The sequence below is a fragment of the Phalaenopsis equestris genome, unplaced genomic scaffold, assembly GCF_001263595.1.
Source record: "Phalaenopsis equestris unplaced genomic scaffold, ASM126359v1 Scaffold200062, whole genome shotgun sequence".
Classification (NCBI taxonomy): domain Eukaryota; kingdom Viridiplantae; phylum Streptophyta; class Magnoliopsida; order Asparagales; family Orchidaceae; genus Phalaenopsis; species Phalaenopsis equestris.
This window is the reverse complement of record NW_018219903.1, coordinates 4,504-24,994: the sequence shown is the minus strand read 5'-3', so window position 1 is coordinate 24,994 and position 20,491 is coordinate 4,504. Positions and strand designations below refer to the sequence as shown.

The following is a 20,491-nucleotide window of genomic DNA, read 5'->3' as shown; positions in this document are numbered from 1 at the left end:
TTCATAAATCATTCACATATCAAAATCTGGATTGAATGGACTAACTAAGAAAATCCACATACCATTGGATGACACCAATTCCTTGTACTTCTTCACCAGTAGAGTGCAGATATTCATTGACTTTTTCACAGAATTCCCGACCCAACATGTTGTCCAATGCTATATCAATATCATAACAATCTTTTCCCAAAAGCTGAAATTGGACAGTTATTACATCCAAAAGTGTGGAATTAATTAAAAAAATAAAAGAAAGAAGTAAATCATAAAGTCATCATCCAAGTTTATTAAAGCTAATACCTTCATGAGATGGAATATAAAGTAGCTAGACTCGAAAAGAAACTTCAGTAAAGTGGTGGCAAACAAAGCATCATGCATAATAGTATGCGCAATGATGCTAGAACTAGGAGAAGGGTGGGGATGAAGTCAATATAGTAATGATAAAGATAAGGGAAATCACCATACGTAGCACACAATTCTTACGTATTTACATATCTCACAGCTAAACTTTCATGTTTACACATATCGCACTTTGGTTCTTTAAACCTATGCATTAAAAGGTCTATTTAACTTTTAAAACGTGATATAGTGCTATTTTGATGTGATATTAAAAATTTCAGTGCTATGTGTAAACAAGAAAGTCTAGGTGTGAGAAATGTAAATACAAAAGAATTTTGTAGCTATGTATGTAAACACCCCTAAAGATAAATGTGAGCATCATAATTCTAATGAGAATAAAAATTAAAAAAGGATGAACATGCTAGTTTGGCATGAGAAATTTAGACTAAGGAACTACCAATTTGCTGAAAAACAAATGCCATCCTAATTTTACCTAGGACTCCTAAACGACACTTCCACTATAGCTTCTCATATAAAACTTCAGAAAAATCTTGGACTGTATATGTAACAAAAGCTGTGTGGAAAGGCATAGCTGCTGTGTTGACAATTTATTGCCCCGTTATTGATGTAGTGATAGTGCAAAAAGTTTGGCTGTATTAATCTTAGAAAAAAATCAAATGAATGATCACATAAAAGTTTAGCATGCTTCAATGATAATAATTGTAGTCAATAAAATAGTTAAAAAGGAATTTTGCCCATTAGTAATTTTTACTATAATATCATATTTTAAATACTATAATGATTTAGACGCCTTACGTTGTGTTTGGGGCAGCGTTTACACTGCAGCAAGGTGTCCCGTCATGATGCAAAAGTGTTTGTGGTGGCGTTTGCACGCTATTTTGTAAAAGCGGCATCGATTTTATGGCATTTCATGAACTCATTTCTTATAAGACTGTACACAGTTTGGACATCTTCTCCCTCAACTCTCCAAGCGCTACCCTGCATCTCTAAACTCTAGCCGATCTCCTAGGTTTTCGATCCGGCTCATTCATCTTCTCGTTCTGATATGTACTTCATCTGAATGTATCCAAATAAAACTTTGATTTTCCGATTTGATGTTTAAAGCCCTCCCCTATAACAATAGTTAGGGGTTAGGCTCTCAGCTCATCCCTCTCTTCCTCTTCTATTTTGTGAATTTATGGGGCTTTTGCTCTCTTCTGTTTTGTGTTTTTATGGGGCTTTCATTTTCTTATGTATGAGTTTGTTGGTCTTCTTTCTCCCTATGACTGTTCCCTTCATTTTTGTACTATTATGTCGAGTCCTGGACTGTGTTCTGCAATTTTTGGGCATTTATCATATACCTTCTTCCATTTTTTGAAAGTTTTGGTGTTGATATGAAATAACATAAAATTGAAGTGGTTGGTTTGAGCAACATAATAAAAAAAATGTGTCAATGGTTCAGAAATCCTTGAGATGCTTTTTAAAATCGATTTTTGTTTCTTTACTGATCAAGCTTGGAACAATTTGCTCTATTCTTCTTTATAGGAGTGAATCAGTCCTTATTTGTTCTTTCTATTATATTAAGCTATGCTTTATAAGAGTGCATTTGATAATTGGAGTTGAGTGCCTAGAAGTATTTGTATTTTTCCAAGGTTCTGAAAACCGGACCGGACATCAAACCAGAAGAAGGAAAGGTTCAAGGTTCATTCCACTGGGGTTAAACCGAATGAAATAAATATAAAAACTAATTAAATATGACCTAAATAATGCAATAATAATATAATAAATTAATAATACAAATATTTTTGGGCTCGATTTATAAACAAGCCGAACATGAATAAATCTTTGTTTGTTCGTGTTCAGCTTTTTTGACTCGAAATAATTAAATAATAATATTTATTTATACATTTTTATATTAATTTTTTATATGTATTAAAGAATACAAATTTAGGCTTTAGATATATAAATAAATAAGATTTTAGTGATATACATGTAAATATTCTTAAAAATATAAAAAAATACAAGTTTTGGTGTTAGATATGTAAATAAATATGATTTGAGTGGTATGCATGTAAATATTCCTAAAAATATAAAAAATACACGTTTAGGTGTTAGATATGTAAATAAATAAGATTTGATTGGTATGCATGTAAAAGCTAAAATTTTTTATTTTTAAAAATTATTTAAGTGACTATTTATAAAAAAATACAAGTTTAGGTGTTAGACATGTGAATAAATAAGATTTGAGTGATATGCATGTAAATATTCCTAAAAATAAAAAAAAATACAAGTTTAGGTGTTTGATATGTAAATAAATAAATTTGAGTGGTATGCGTGTAAATATTCCTAAAAATATAAAAAATACAAAAGTTTAGGCGTTAGAAATGTAAATAAATAAGATTTGATTGGTATGCATGTAAAAATTCCTAAAAATATAAAACATACAAAAGTTTAGGTGTTAGATATGTAAATAAATAAGCTTTGAGTGGTATGCATGTAGATATTCCTAAAAACATACAAAAGACAAGTTTAGGTGTTAGATATGTAAATAAATAAGGTTTGAGTGGTATGCGTGTAAATATTCCTAAAAATCCACATAAAAGTTCTCCTAGCTACCTTTAGTCCCACATCGATAGTTTTGTCTTCAGAAAATTTTCATATCTATATAAAATAAAGACTTAGCTTTCAATGGATTTCCAAAAAAATTCTGCGAATGCTGCACATCTCAAAATTTTAAATTCTTGGAAATGGATTTCCAAAAATAAAAATAAACAATAAATATAAAAGCGGTTCATTTGAACTGCGCCGGGTTTGACGATTTTCAGGTTGAACCGCCAGTTCAATTTGATTATGGTCAGTTTGATGCAGAGACGGTTTTTAGCCTACCCAAAACCAGACCACCCGATTCACGGTCGAAGCGGTTGAACCGGCCGGTTCGGTCCAGTTTTTTAAACTTTGTATTGTTCTCCAAAAGTGATTTACAAAACAAAGGCAAACTGTCATTGAAGTTTTTGTAGTGTCTCCAATGCTCCTATCTTCATTGATTTATAAAGCAGAATTTGAAACATAAAAGAGAAGTACACAACAATGCATGCATAAGAGAAGAAAAAGAATGTTGGAGCATATTAACTTTCATTTAAATTATCATATTTGAATCATTTCCAGTTGCCCCTAATCTTTAAGGAAATGACCAATGCAGAGAATACTAGATAAATTGGACTAGTTATCCCTTCTAAATGCTTAAAAGATAACTTGGAAGCTTATCTTTGTTTTGCTAACATTAATGTTGGTATGGAACTAAAGAAAGAAAAATAATGAAACTTTTTAGATGTTAGTAGTGATTATAATTAATTTAACAATCTCCGTAAAGTCTCTATCTTTTTTAATATATGTTACCCTGAAAATTTGAAATTAGATTTGGAATCCATTTGGAGTCGATTTTAAATTTGAAGGGCTACGATGAGTCATATGACCCTGTGATTCTTCTAGAAGGTTTTTATGCTTCTATGCTTTTCAATATAGAAGAGTTTATCCAAAACTGATCTAAGGTAACCAATATTCCCTTTACGGAACTTCTGTCTTGCTCAGTTGGTTTAATGATATATTATTTAGATTTTTACATTGACTCAGAGCTCTGAATTTTTTTCTAATTTTAAATTTCCTCTTCTTTCAGTTTTATGGATGAAAGATAGGTTTATGCTGCAAATTTTTATAACTTCTCTTTTTCTCAAATTTTGATGTAATATTATTTCACTAGTGAGTTGTATTGGGGAAATAGTATAAAACAATTTGTCTGTTACATTGGAGACATAAGTTGTGCTTGTTTTTTGAAATGTTTGTCAAAAAGAAGTAGAATTAAGTAATTAATCTCCAACACATTTCAACAAAAAAGACTGGCAAAACATAAAAAAAATCATGTGAAAACTGGTAAAGAATATGCCAGAAGTAAAAAATAAATGAGATCAATTAAAAAACTTAGAAGCTTTGAAATGAACTGAAACGTCGATCAACTAAATTGGGTTGGGACCACAGAAAGAAAACTATCAATGCAAAGAATGGCTGAAAAAAAATTGGAAGTAATTTCTTTAATTGTCTGTTCTATATTAGACAATGTGTGTTGATCCTGAACTTGAGGAAAGCTTAACTTAATGTTTGGTGGAGTCGTCGCTACCAGTTAGGCGATACACCCGGAAAACATAAGTTGTGATGAAAGAATGTGAACTTGTTGTATGTTCTCAAAAAGAAAGATAATACACAAGTAAAAACTAAAACAAGCAAAAAAAAAAGTGTTATTTTTTTTCATATTTAAAAGTTTAGCAACTAATACAACTGAAGAAAAAATAATTAAAAAAAATGAAAAAACAATATAGAAATAACAACTTATATCCAAAAGGAAAAGTACAATAACAAATATGAAACTTAAAATACCAAAAAATATATCTAAAAATGTAAACTTCGCTCCTATGAAGAAGGTCATCTAGGTGGTTGGGTGGAACTTGTTAAAAATATCAACAGGTGATTTTGACAAATCAAACTCAGTAAATAACTATTATTCATTAAAGCATAAACAACAAGGAACTACAGCATTCAGAACTACAGCATTCAGAAGGAACAATTAAAGTAGATAATTTATAATATACATAACAGAATTCGCAAAAAAAAAAAAATCAATGTTTATAATCATGAATGTAAGGGACTTAGACTCATGCATTTCTGAGTAAATATTTATATTTCATAATATCTTGGGTGTTTATACATATAAGACTTATCAATTCCAAACAAGTCAAACATAAGCCAAGTCTGAGTTCGCTAAAGCTCGGCTAATTTACAACCCTAGTCGTATGAAACCGATTATATATATATATATATATATATGTTGGACTCGAAATTGGCTCGTTTAAATTAATTATAATAATAGATGTAGAACGTTAGATTCGAACTTGCGCCATTCTATGCAAGAAAAAACATAGAAACACATGACCACATAAGTTATAGTAATTTAAACTTAGATATAAATATATAATATATTATTATATAAGTAATATAAATATTTTTCTTATTTCGTGTTGAAATGAGTCAAACATGATCGAAGTTATTTATGTTCGGCTCATTTATAATTCGAGCTTAAAAAATTTGTTCATGTTTGGTTCACTTACTTAACAAACAATTCAAACACGAGCTATTCGAGCACAGTGAGCTTTTTGACAATCCTGCCTATGACACGCTGAAATAAGAGAAGACAAAATCAATCCCATGAAAATTCAATAATTTATTTAAGGATCTATCAGTGTGACTAGTCATACCAAAAATTTAATACCAACATAATAATATTATAATATTATGTGAGCATCTCGCACCGCAATTAAATCATTGAAGTATAGCTACAACATATTTGATATTTATACATAATTATGACTTTGTAATAATAAGATTTAGTAAATCAATATTGTAAAGAAATAAAAAATACTAAAAATAAGAGAGAAATAATTAACAAGAATCTATGCGGCAATAGAGTAAAACTAATTATTCATGAAATTCATCATTAATAAGAAATAAAGTCTACTGTAAATACATTAACAGAATTTGAATGGTATGACTGACAAACCTACAACTAACTAAGAACTTAATACAGATAACAAGCATAACACCCCTAACAATGAAGAGTGGGTTTATCCCTTAATAGATAGCAATTATTTACCTTGAGAAGAACAACAAAAATTTTAACAATTCAACTAACATCAAATAATAAATCCTACACATCAAAATTCTCAAAATTTAACAATTATATAGTAAAATACATTAATACTAATTATTGATTAGGTTAGGTGAAAATATTATTGTTTTATTAAAAATATTGAAAAAAAGGAAAATTAAAGTTAACCCTAACCAAATTTCGCATAATAATCAATTAATTAAAAATAACAAAATCATATATATATATATATATATATATATATATATGCATATTAATATATAAATAAAAATAATAAAATCACATTAAGGGAATAAAGTTGAGAGGATGCAACTTATACTTATTAAAGGAGAGCGTAGAAGAAAACGAGATAGAGAGAGCGCTGCAAGAATCAATGGATGTAGGTGGAGGCGAGAGAGCTAACTGTGGTAACCTAACTCTTGAACTCCTAAATAGGAAAACAGAGGTGGCATAGAGTCAGTGGAAAGTGTGGAAATGAGAAAAAGAAAAGCGATTTCACAAAAGTCTCAATCGGTAAGGCGAAAACAGTAAGATCACAGAAAAAGAAAGGAATCACAATTCAAAAAGTTGATTCGGTAATGACAGCAAAACCTCGTGAATCACATGACTGTTGACCTCACTTTTGTTGAGGTCTAGTCTTTCTTCCTTACAAGCCTAGGATCTATCCATAGGACCTTCCTGTTGACTATCCTAGAGAACTAGTGATGAAAGCTTACCCCATTATAAATTTTAAACATCTCTTTACTATTATTGGAGTTCCACATGTTTAGTTTTGACTTCTAACACTTAGAAGATTAAAAGCAATATGGGGGAGCTCAAGGGGAGCCCCCATAAGACTGTCAGGCCTTAAGGTTAGCCCTGGGCAGCTTGGTCTTGGTCAGGCTCACACACAAATACTCAAACACCTCACACACATTCCCAAAACCCTAAAATCAGTCACATTTGACATGTCCCCACTCTTTTGGAAACTCATGTGGGTGGTCCCCAAGCTCTTAGCCTTTGGCTAGGGTGGTCAGGATCAACACATGGAGGATCCAAAATGAGTTTTCCCTTAGTCTCATGGCACCAGAAGGGTAACATCATGACTGACATATTTAATGACCTTTAATTTCACCCAAACATCCAACTTTGGCCTTCTACCCCCAAATTTTCCTAAAATTACCAAAATACCTCTGAAACCCTGAATTTCCAAAAATTGACCAAATTTCCAAATTCTCTCCAAAAAAAATATCAAACCACTTCAAACTATTCAATTTGTCCAAAATACTCTATTTTTCTCAAAATTCTCAAAATAACCCTAATTTTCCCAAAATTACCAAAATGCCCCACATACCAAAAAATCAGCCAAAATTTCCAAATTCACTCCAAACCTCACCCAAATCAATCCTAACCACCTAACAACTTCAATTGCACCCAAATACATCAAAATTGACCAAAATCCTTAAAATGCCTCTAAATCCTTAAAATGCCCAAATCACACTCAATTTCTACCAAATTCATTTCAAACTTCCCCAATTTCAAATCTAAATTGAATTTCACCATGTCCAAGCCCAATTGAAACCAAATGCAAGCCTAATTGAACCCAATTCCTAACCCAAATTCTAAGCCTAACTCAAATAGCCTAAATTGACGCCACTTCCAAATTCTATCAAATTAAACCATGTGACCAATTTAACTCCAATAAATTCACTTTCTAAAACCTTCATGACAATCTCCTAGACCAATTTGACCTCTCAATTGATTTTTAAATCAAGCCCAAATTCAATTTTTAGCCCCAAACCCTGGTGGCCGAAAAACCCAAAACCGAGAAGCCTCCCCCATGGTTCAAAAATTGTGCCCATCCCTTGTGGCAATCCCCAGTTGGTCAATTGTGCTGCTCAATCCTCCACCTAGGCAGCATTTTGCACACCCTAGTTTGCCCTGTTGGCCACCATGGCCATGGCTATAAATTGAACCCCCTCACGGCCAAATGAGAGGAGGTGTCAAATCGTTAGGGAAACTCTGTCAAATTGCTTCGAGAGCTTCCTGTAGCAACCCTAAGTGCAATCCCACTGTTCTCAGCCCCTCATTTCCACTCCCTAAGCTCAATTTCACCACCCAAAATCAGGTTATTTTCCAGCCATCCCACCAAACTCCAAATTAACCACCCCACAAGCTTCCCTAGACCTTAAAACCACTTCCTCAATAAAAAGCTCCCTCTCCCGAGCCCTCTGCACCAGACCTTGACCAAGGCCACACCACCCTATCATCGAACTTCTACACAGACCCAAACACAGATCGAATCAACGCTTCAAGGACGTTCGTGGGACCAAGACAAAGCTTCAGAACCAACCCAATTGAGGCCTCACCTCTTGGGCAAAGGTATAACTCGAAATCCCTAAATTTTGGCTCGGTTTCATCATATGTCAAGTAAACTTGTCTTTCATATGCATGTAACAGTATAGATAGGTTCGTCTGACCTAGATGAAGGTGTAGGAACAAACCCCATGCGATTTGGTTGAGTATCACATTTGGGACGATGACCAAGAGCCGTCGGATCGCGTGTGTATCGAGCAAACGATCCAGATCTCGTCGGATGGAGCTACGGGACAAACCGCGAAACGCATGGCAGGCTTGCGTGGAATGAGCAGCGAATTGGAGGCCGTCGCGTATGCGTTCGGAGAAACCAAGGATTCGCTGGCAGCTGACGCGGATAACTAGAAAATTAGGGTATTTCTGATTGAATTAATTATGGAAGCTTTAAAAATCCATAACTTGGTGTAGAAAAATCATAAAAATAAAAGAAAAATGCCCCTGGTGCTCAGTGAACAGAGGAGAATAATGTATGATAAAAATAAAAAATATTTATCTAACAATTAGTTTTTAATTAATTGAATACATAAAAACTTGTTTAAATCATAGTTAAATAAGTAATAATCACCATAATGTGAAATTTGGACGACTTGATCTTCATGTGCTTAGGAGTGTTCCTTGATTTTTCCAAAGTTAGAGAACACCCCTAAGATTGAAAGCCTGAATTTTTCAATATTAACCACCTTTGTTTTAATTAAAAATTATAAAATTAAAATATAAGGCAGAAAATTATGAGAATTGGTTTGCTAGGTTCACTGTGGTCAGAGAACCTTAGGAAAAATAAAAAAAAAAGATTTAAAAATGTATTTTCTTATTTAAAAAATTATAAAAATCACTAAACTTAGAAAAATACAAAATAATTGAAAAGATCACCAAAATGATCGAAGATAAAGCTAAGCACACTAGAAGGTCCCTGTAAAATTTGGAAGCCATAAAAATTATTTTTAATGTAAAAATGAATTTTCTAAGTAAATATGAATTTTAGCTTAAAATAAATATATAAATAAAGAAAAAATCAGAAAATTGTGAAAAGTGATTTGGAATGTTCCTTGAGATGAGAGGAATCTATGAAAAATAAAATTGATCCTAAAATAAAAAGTTTATTTTTGAGCTATTTTTCAATTTAAAAATAATTAAAAATCACAAAAATATAAAAATACCTGAAAATGTCACAAATTCTTTCCTTATAATAGAAAACCATTTTAAAATATTTTTATAAATTTTTAAAGATGTAAAGATGTACTTCTAATATTTAAATGAATTTTCCCATATTTTTGAGTTAAATAATTATAAATAAAATAAAATAAAATAAAAAACGGAAAAATACAAAATATGTTTCTCTGAGTTCTATGAAGTTGGAGAGACTTATAAAATTCAGAGATTTATGAAAAATATAAAAAAAGTAATTTTTGAAATAAAAATATATTTTCTATTTATTTAATCACTAAAACTAACTAAAAAATATAAAAATTAAATTATAATTCGAAGAATCACAAAAATTGTTCCTAGAGGTCCTCTGATCTAGGTGAACCTCCAATAATTTTCTTAAAGATAGAAGATTTATTTTGGTCAACTAAATGAATTAATATTGAAAATCCCTACTTTTGAGCAAAAATAATTATTAAAAACTAAATAAAAATAGAAAAAATATAAGTACTCCTCTGATATTTTAATTGACCCATGAGTGAAGTACTAAGAAGGTTTTCAAAGTCATTTGAGTTAAATTTAAGAAATTATGAATTGAAGAGCCCTTAGGACAAAATGATAATTGTGAAATTTTTAAGCCCTAATCAAAATGTTTGTTAAATCAAAAGGGAAATGAGTAATATTGATCATGATGAACACTATTAGAAGATTGAAACATAAAGGGTTAAGAGTTAGAAATTAATTTATCACATTTCCAACAACAAGGGTAAAATCATAATTTTCCTAAATTATTGTGACTTGGAAGTCGATCTAATTGGATGATCCTAAGGTAATGAGTTTGAGCTAGGAAAAAGATAACTTACTCATTTGAAGCCCATAATTGGTGATTAGATGATAAGTATAATCTTTTAACAAGAATTAAATCCATTTAATCCAACATTTTTTATTATTACAAATTTATCCATAAAAAAAAACATAAGGACTTAGTAGTGAACTAGGCCTGATCTGAATTTTTTTAATGAGGCTTAGAAAATGAAACATAACCAATCATGAATACCTTTAAAGCAATATAAGCCCAACTTTACTCATAAGCACAAGGTCCTTAATAATTCAACTTGCCCTTAAGGGTGTCCACTCACATAATTCCTAAGTAGAACATCAAGTGAATACCTAATTACCCGGCTCATGGGATGATTAAATCATCAAGGTTCATTGAGCACAGGTAAAAATATCACCACTAAATCTTAATTCAGCTTCAGATGATTAATTTAGCAACATAATAAGTCCAAATGAACTCGACATTATTCAAAAGACTTTAAAAGTTGTTTAGGGTTATGCCCTAAATATTTTTATAATCTTTTTGATGTTTTGAAGGGCAATTGAACCTATTATGATTTGAGAAAGAAAATCGTCCTTAAAACTTTTAAGAACCCACCAAGTTATGATTAGGGATCCGTTAATTCACATAAATCAATGGAGATACCCTAAACTACTTATCCTGCATTTATGACCCAATGATCAAAGATTTAGGCCTTTTCTAAGGTATTTAAATCCTTGTGAGCAAATGAGGATATTTCTTTTGTCACATATGAATCATCGGACTTGTGTAAATCTGAGGTCTAGTTGACTAGGGCGATGTGATAATGCTAATATGTGCTAAACAAGGGATACGAAGTGGGATTTGGAATAATATCTCGTACTTCAAGGACTTTCAATGAGGGGAGAGGATAAAACCGACGATATTATTCGCCAACTCTTGATAAGATTATTGCCCCAGATACTCTTAGGTTGTGAGTAGTCCTAATTTGATTAGAGTAATTAACATGTAGACTATACTAATTTGCAAAATATTTCGAACAACAATCCTTTTCACAAATAACTAATTTTGCCTACAAAGTAATACATGCTTGAAAATTAAATTCAAATGAAAATTTATAAAGATCCACAGTTAATCACTTGAATCGAGGTTAGGGACTGCCCTTCGTAGCTTATCAGGTTGATAGCTCTTACTCAAGGTTGAGAAGCACACAGTCCAGTTCTGAGCCCCCACATTCACTGAAGTCTTACACCTAGTCTCGGCTTTTCATATGTGACTATAGGTTTTCTTTTAATTACTCATGTTTTCTTACGACTCGCTTTTTGACTTTTCATATTGAATGCTCCTGTTTTATTTTCCTGTAAATTATTTAAATTCTCTGAAATGTTTCATGATACTAACAGTGCAGCGGCGGTAGAAGGCCAGGTACGCATTTACATTTTATGTACTGCAATTCTTTTATTTAATTTATAACATTTTCCTTACTTATGCATACATACTTTACTTGCAAAAAATGAAAATAAAAAATACACTTTCAAAATTAAATCTACACTTTCAAAACAATGAACGAACATAATGCACTCTTTTTGGGTTTACGAGGATTCCTCCGATGAGGTAATCTACGGTTGCTAACGGGAGTTCTTCGGTTTAAATGAGTTTGATAACTTGTTTAAACTAAGTAAACTCAAGAGAAAATAGTGGTGTAGGAATGATGGAACCGTGGGATCGTAACCGGTATCGCTTAACAGAAATTAAAATTCAAACAAAAAAACAGTTAAACTATAACAACAACAAACCTGACATATACACTATAAAACCAAAAAACCATGCACCTGGAAGCTGTCACTTCGATGAGGAGCTTGGAGCAAACTCAATGGGCAGCATGACAATGACATACAGAAGAACATCTTTGAGAAAACAAACGAGATCGTCATCAACAAGCCTTTTCTTAAAATTAATAACAAGTCATAGGATTTCGTGGAAGTTCGTCTAGTACAGCATAAATCCTCAACTTATCTTTAAGACTTTGCACAACCATGTTGTGCAATTTAAGTCATAACTCGCTTTAGGCTCTGAGGTTGTCGTTCGTTACGACATAAACTCTTCTATCTTTCATGCTATTTGGACGATCGGTGTCATGCAAGTGTAAATTTTAAATAATAAAAATTGACAGAATGAAGCTTCTAATAATATTTCCTCGAAATTGAAGTCAAATCATAGAATATCTTGGTAAGTCGTCGAGGTTCTCCTCAGGATCTGTGGCATCTTTTAGTTTTCTTCCTTTGGATTTTGAAAATAACTATTCCTATTTTGAGTCATTCCTCATTTGAAATTTTCTACGTCCGACCTTGAAATCCTAAACTTTAAGAATCTTGAAGACAAATACCTCTGATTTAAATCAAATTTTCTTGATTGACTTCGTTCATTTATAGGGAGTTTTACGAACCTATGTAATATAAATCATGTCTAATCTTTAATATTAGATAGGAAAACTTCTCGGTCAACATAAAAGGTTTTGCAGACCAAAACAGATGTCATAAATTTTTTAGTTTATTTAATGGAATCTCATTATCAAATAATGCGTTTATTCACCAGGATATGTGCATGGATTGTAGTGTTGTGCTCGTTTATTTAAATTATTGTTAGTATGGGATCAGTTAGGTCTCATATTTTCAAAATTAAAATACTTTTTCTTTTTAAAACCATATATATATTAAATTAAATATATTTTAAAGCAACCAACAACTTCTCATCTGACAATCGACAATGACATAGAGACAGAGGTGACAATCATTAGAGAGAAGGGAAGCGATTTGTAGCTCGACTTGATAGTAGGAAAAAGAAAAAAAAAATTGGTTCTTAAAGCAAGAGCTCCTCGTCAGGTAGCCCCTATTGATTTAGGTACCTATGGAGTATTTGAACAAAGCGAAAGTTCAAATACCCTGAGAAAAGTTCATACCAGACCTCCAATAAGAACAATCGATCCAGTCATACAAAGTGCCAACATTCTGTTAAACCTGTCCTAGGGAGAAAGAAGACTAGCAGAGCATCCTTTCAAAAGGATCAGATATCTCAGCTAGTTACAACATGTTCAAATATGTCTTCTAGGTCAAGTTCACCAATTGAGCATCTTCTACTGTCATAAAAACACGTGAAATGATCCCTGAAGTTTATGATGTGTTACTATACTTGTACTCTAGAACCATACTAAAAAAAAGATGTTCATGTCAAATAAAGTTGAATAAAGGATTCATTACCATAATTTTTTTATGAAAGCCCTCAATATTGAGTTTTTGTAATGGGTTAAGGGTTAGACATTTTGAGTGGTTTGTGATTAATGGGCATCCGTATTTAGTTAGGTTAGACTTATATGTATTGTTTTATGTATTTCTTTGTAGTTTGTAGAAACTCCTCTGCATTGTTTGCTTTTTAATCTATATTTTTAAATTGATGTTGTTCCTGCAAGTATTGATTGATGAGCTTTTACTTGTGTTGCTACAATCATAGCTTGCAACAAACAAGAGCTGTGCAAGAAGGTTATGCTCACTATTATATGTTTAATTAATGAGTACTGTGAAACATACATTTATAACTCCTTCAATGACAACAACATATAATGAAGAAAAATGAATCGGAAAATTGCTTGCAGGAAATATGAAGTTGTTTCGTGTGTTGCAAGCAGTCTTTATTAATCTTTCAAGATTTGCAGATGGTCTTCAAAGCTCTTCAAGAACAGTGGTATGGATAATATTTTATATATTATCACACAATGAATCAATAAAGGTAACATGTGAGCTTTTTCAATATTCTTCTGAAACAATTAGTACATATTTCAACATCGACTTAGACGCTCTTGCTACTTCACATCTACTAATACGAAGCCCATAGATACTACTTTTTAGAGTATACCTATCAAGATATCACATGATTATCATTATGTGTCCTAATTCAAAATAAACTGATATACATGAAATTATATAAGTATATGAGCAGCTTGAATGTGCTTGAGAAAATAATTTGTGGTATAAGATTGTATTGAGATAATTTATAAAATACATGTAGATGTTCGTATTCCTAAAGATGAAAACGTGACTTATATCAGATGATGTGGTTCACCAATACAGAACAACAAAACGGTTTGTGATTTTAACATGTGCTTTATGTTTGTCATGGTCGGATGGAAAGGAAGTGCGCATGACACCTGCATATTCAAATTTAAAACATGCTCCCATCAATATAATTTTGCTATACTACTTTTAAGTACTCTATAATTGCACATTTAATATATAACTCTTTAGAAATACATGTAAATGTAGATATTGTGTAACTCAATAGGGTAGTACCACTTTGTGGATGTCGACTACCCGATGCAACTGGGCTTCTTGAAGTCATATCCTTAAACAAAATATTGCATTCCCGATTTCGAAAGGAATAATCAAGATGGTTGTGGTAAAATATAGATGTTTAACAAGCAATACTCTTCGTTACGTGACGTTATTGAGAAAGTTTTTGGTGGTTCGAAGAAAAAATAGGTTATTTTAAGAGACACGTCTACGTATTCATTTAGCAAAAAAATTAAATCATCCTAGCAAAAATAGCATTATATAATAATATACAAAGTCATCCTTCAAAGTATAACATTGAATTTAATAGTTTAGAAATATATCACATACATATTTCACCCGAGGCTTATGAATACAAGATTATTCACTCAATGATGGACATTAAAGATGTCAAGAATCATCCAACTCAAGATGGGGAAGGTGATAATATTATGGTTCAGCTAAGGAAAGAAATTATGAATATTTTAGTTAATTAGTGAAACATCAATAAATAATTTTTGTGATAAAATTATGTCTGTAGGACATCTTAAGCATTCTATTTTGCTTGAGAGATTAATTCTGTTTTTATGTAATTCAATGATTTATGAAAGTTGTAATTTTGTGGAACTGAACAAAATATAAAATATTATTTTGCATTGCTTGACAATGAGTTGCTTTAATATATTTTTTTTAGATCTATGATGAGTCATGTGACATTTCGGGTTCTTCTGGATGATCTTTACACTAGTATATTTTCTGATATCTACGAGTTTGGTATTTACTGTTTCATGGCAACCAAAATCTCATTCTTTCTGAGTCATATAAACTTAGGGATTCTTCTAGATGTTCTTTATGATACCAAGCTTTCTGACATATAAGTTTGGTAGTAAGTGCTTAAAGGCAACCAAGATCCCATACTTTCTATATCATCTATCTTCATATAATGACATATTATTAAAATTTATATTGACTCTGAGCTCTTTTCTTTTCTAACTTTCTGGTTATATCATTGTTATTTTGATTTTTTTTTTACTTTTTTTGTAATTATATTAAACTATGAATTATCAAGAAATAAGAGTTCAAAGACTTCTATTGCCTCTAAAGTTGTGTATTGCAACTGTGTTTTGCAATGTTGCATATTTACATCACAATGAGAAGCAAACTGTGAGAGAAAATTTTATAGGTGTCCCAGAAACAAATCAATTGATGATTGTAACTTATTTAGGGGTCGGCAACTTCAAAAATGTTCACTTTAGACGGTGACCATATATCGAGAGCGGCTTTGGAAAGAAAATTTTCTGATAGATTTGATTGTTTGGACATTAAAAATAATATTATGATAGCATTACTTGTTATTATTATAAATTTAATTTTGATGTTAATCAATTTTAAGTGATGCATAACTTTTTATGTAATATTTTAGACTTCTAACTTTTTGAAAATTTATTATATTTATTTATGGTGTTCTGTTTGAGTTCATGTCAAAACGCAGAACTTATAGTTATAAGGGAATTATAGTCTATACTCAGAAAATAGATGCAACACAACTGAACTATCAAAGCATGTTTTCTGTAGACATGACCATCACCAGTTTAATGACAAATCTCGAATTCCCACAACCCAAAGTTTTTGAATTTTTGGCCGCAACGAAATGAATCTCGACTCAAGCAAGCCCAACAAAATGGGCTCAAGTTCACTATAGCATTGAAGATGAAAAGTAGAAAATGTGACCGCTAGACAAGCTAATAAAATTAGTGTATGAGCAAAAAGAAGGAAAAGGGGTAAAACTAAATTTACAGCGATAGAATTTGTTCAACAAAATGATTTGTGGAGAATTGATTCAACAACATATAGCACCAACATAAATGAATGAAAAATAAGGATTAATGATGATGTGCCAAAAGAGTTGATATAAGGCTAGTGATGATAATAAAATTAAATGAATATAATGAATTAGGTGGGAAGGAGCCCAAGTCAAATTCCATCGCTTGAGAATAAGTTTAGTAGACTGCAATGTTTGGATATGGAGACAAAGCATTGGACCATCCAACTTCATTAAAACACAAAAAAGGAAGCTTTAATTTGTGGGGCAAGTACAAACAAAATTGAAGGCAGCGTCATAGTTGATTTAGCCTTAGTTTGTCATCGTTCCAGAGGATGTGCAATGATCCCAAAAAATAGATCTAAATTTGTCTCTCTCAAGCATAAAATAAGCCTCTTCCAACTCTATATGATAACGAGGTGAGGCCTTAGAAGAACGAGGTGAGGCCTTAGTGCATTTAGTTGTGGCAAAAAAAGGTAAACAAAGGTCTATTTGTAGAGTGACTGAGAATTTGCATGCAGAATTTGCATGAGATTCTAAAGATTCCTCGATCTCCTCTTAATTAAAAGGAAATACTTTGATCTCAAGAAAATAAAAAATAAAATATACTAAATAATGGATAAAGTGTCATACCATAATGTTTATCAATGGCTAGAAATATCCAACATGGATATCAAAATGTAATTTATATGATATACAAAAGAGTAAACATTCACAAAAGCACAAGGAAACCTTCTTCCCCCACCCAATGAAAAAAAAAAAAAAAAATCAATTATATGCCAGTGTTATCAAAGCGCAAAGCGCAATGTGATGTGCAAGATTTTATTTTTGCTTCAAAGCACAAAGTGTAGAGTAAAACAATGCTTTTATTAACCAAAATGCCAATAGGTTATTTAAAATTATTAATGTATAAATACATTCATTACCAATTATAAAATATAAAATATGACTTAAAAGTTGATATAAAATAGAAAAGAATATGGTACCATTTCTGACTTGAAAGCTTGAAGGAAAACATTAAGGGTGAACCTACAATTAAAATTTTGAATAATTTATAATAGTTGCAATAATTTAAAACTTAAAAATTGCAAAGCAAAAAACCCTGCAAATTAACTTTAGTGCTTCGAAGTGCGCTTCAACGAAATGAGTGTCATGCACTTCGCTTCGCGTTGCTCATAAAGCATGCTTCGAAGTGTGCATTTAAGAACATTGGTTTAGTCATTACAATATTTTCATAATGCATTATGCATCAAGAAAAGATATGTTCCTAGTCAAGCTCCTCTTCATGGAGAACATCAATAATTTTCATGGTTCTACATCAGCAAAATCTTCCTTTAATCATGTCTCCCAAAGTAGAAATCAATCAGATAAGTGATAAATTCAATGTATAAATTTATCATTTCACTAGGGAAGAAGCACTATTAGTTTGGCTACACCATAGGCCATCAAATTCTCAGGCCATCTTCTAACTTATACGGTAGTTCTCATATGCTAATCTTAGGAATGGCATATTACGTTGTTGTAAATAGTTCATGATTTAAAATATATCATTTCCCCGCTCACTAACTTTTTTAAGCATTCCAAGTTCCAACCAGTACAAACCTACCGCCTTCTGAAGAAGCTTTCCAAACTTACCATTGAAATAGATTTCAAACAGTCCGGCTCACCAATTTGACTAAACCAGCATCAGAAGGAAAACTAGAGGCAAGAAAATAATATGAAAGTGCAGAGTGAAACTAGAAGCCTAACCTTGTCTCGTACCCAGCCCCCAGCGACCCGGAGTTGCGTATTCAGCTTAAAATGGTCTATCACGTCGAGCAAACGTCGGAAGATCGTCTCCTCGTTCATTGTGAGATCAATCCGAACCTTCACCGCCGGTCGAGGCTCCGCGGCCATGGCCCCGCTCCCGGAACCGCAACGAACGCCGCAAAAGCGAAACCCTAGTTTTCTCCTCGAAGTAAAGAAGAAAATTCTTGGGGTTGAGAAGAAGCAGAGGGAATGCGAATCAATTTGCTGGAAAGCTAACAGCCTTGCTGAACCTAGGGAGACGAAGGCCATGGGAATTTATATCATCGCCGCAGATGGTTTCCCTCGCTCCCTCTCGGGTTCGGTCAAGCAAATCCAGTATATCACAACCGTTGAATCAGAAGAGCCGGAGAAAAAGGTGATCCTTGTAGTGGCGCTTACCGAGCTCCGAACAGGGACATAAGTAAAAGTGTGTCCCCAATGAAATCACGCCACGATATTCTGTGCGAAGCAAAAAAAACGGCGCAGTAACACGGGGAATATTCCTCCCGTGTTATTCATGTGTTATTGTGTGTTATTCATGTGTTATTGTATCCTGGGAATATTTCTGGTATTATAATAACACAATAACACCTGAATAACACATGAATAACACACAATAACAAGAATAACACGGGAGAGAACATTCTTCCGTGTTACTGCGCCGTTTTTTTCTCTGTCGGGAATATTTCCCGTGTTATTCAAGTGTTATTGTGTGTTATTCATGTGTTATTGTATCATGAGAATATTCTTGGTGTTATAATAACACAATAACACATCAATAACACATGAATGACATGCAATAACACATGAATAACGCGCAATAACTCATGAATAACACAGGAGGGAATATTCTCCGTGTTACTGCGCTGTTTTTCTTACTCCGCCGCGCGAGATATCGTGGCGTGTTTTGATTGGCTACGCACTTAAAAATAACATGTGTAGTACTGATGTAATATTTCTTCCCGAACAGGGTGTCAAAATTTGGCCAAATTTTTGCCTTAGGTCCCTACCCTATCCAAGCAAAAGACGTCATCTGATCTTGCGGGACTCATATTTACACGTCATGATAAAGAAAAAATTTTGCGTTTGGCCCGGCCCAACCCGACGTGTTAAATGTTACGTATTATCCCGTCTTTTGGGTTTATTCCTGCCTATTTTTTGTGTATTATTCCCTCAGAAACTTCTATTCTGCATTATTCATTAGAAAAGAAGTTTTCAAAAAGGGTTTTTTTGTCTCAGCTAGGGTTTGGTCGCTGCATTTATGATGGAGTTAGATTTCTCTCTTAATGAAGAGTTTGAGCACATGGATGACGAAATGAATGTCAACGTCTTTGAAACAGAGGTAAGATTTCTTGCTTACTTCAACCGTTTTCCGTTTTTTCGAGAGTAACCCAACAATAACTTAGGAATAACATGTGCATAAACCAACCAGATCTCTAAAAAAACATGAGATTTTGTGTGAATCTTCGATTGTCGTTAGGTTATTTTATCATTATTCTACTTATCGACTGTTCTGCTTCTAGAATATCGGGTCCCCACTCCTGTACCGACGCTTGCTCAATATGAGCTGGTGGTTCTTCTTCCTTTTATGGGTTATCTTTCTTCCCAATAAATTCAGAACCTACAAGAGATTCCATGGGAACTTTATTTATTTTTCTCTTTATTTCGTTGATGTCGGTCTTCACCTCCACCAGTGTATACTCTAAAAAAAATCTGAGGTTATTTACTGAATCCTTCAATTGAACTAAAATTTGTTGTTGCTCCCTCAGAGTTTGTCATATCTCTTCTAAACCCAAATGTGACTGTGTGGGTGGCGGGATGCTGTGAGTATGTACAAAAGAAATATCACCATGAGACTCTGGTGCTGTTTGGTGAGTGTGAATTTGTGGTTCTCCAATTGACTTTGCAGGAGACGAGAGTGGGCTAGCTAGAGGGGCAAGTAAACTATGCTCCCCGTCTATTACATCAACAAAAGAATCAAGAATCTGCAAAAAACATTCATCATAAGAATTAAATAAGGTGGCAAAATACTAAACGCAATCCTGAACTTAAAACAGACATTAATATCATTCACATGTACAGGACTAAGCTGCCTAAAGATTAATGGATATTCGGAGGGTTTCACCCTGTATTTATTGGCCACCTCAACATACGAGGGCTGGCGTCAGGACGAGCTGGGGCTATTACAAGTGTGC

The 20,491-nt window shown here is 32.6% G+C and overlaps 1 protein-coding gene across 1 annotated transcript in view; it reads right to left on the bottom strand.

Moving 5' to 3' along the window:
- The window catches only part of LOC110035817 (CCA tRNA nucleotidyltransferase, mitochondrial-like), a 36,774-nt gene extending 18,147 nt beyond the window's left edge, over nt 1-18,627 (bottom strand). The window contains exons 1-2 of the mRNA XM_020740111.1: nt 18,258-18,627; nt 63-193 (exon numbers count right to left, since the gene is read on the bottom strand). Coding sequence (XP_020595770.1) covers nt 63-193; nt 18,258-18,566 — 440 coding nt within the window. The 5' untranslated portion in view covers nt 18,567-18,627. The remainder of the gene's footprint in view (nt 1-62; nt 194-18,257) is intronic.
- Between the last annotated feature and the right edge of the window lie 1,864 nt (nt 18,628-20,491).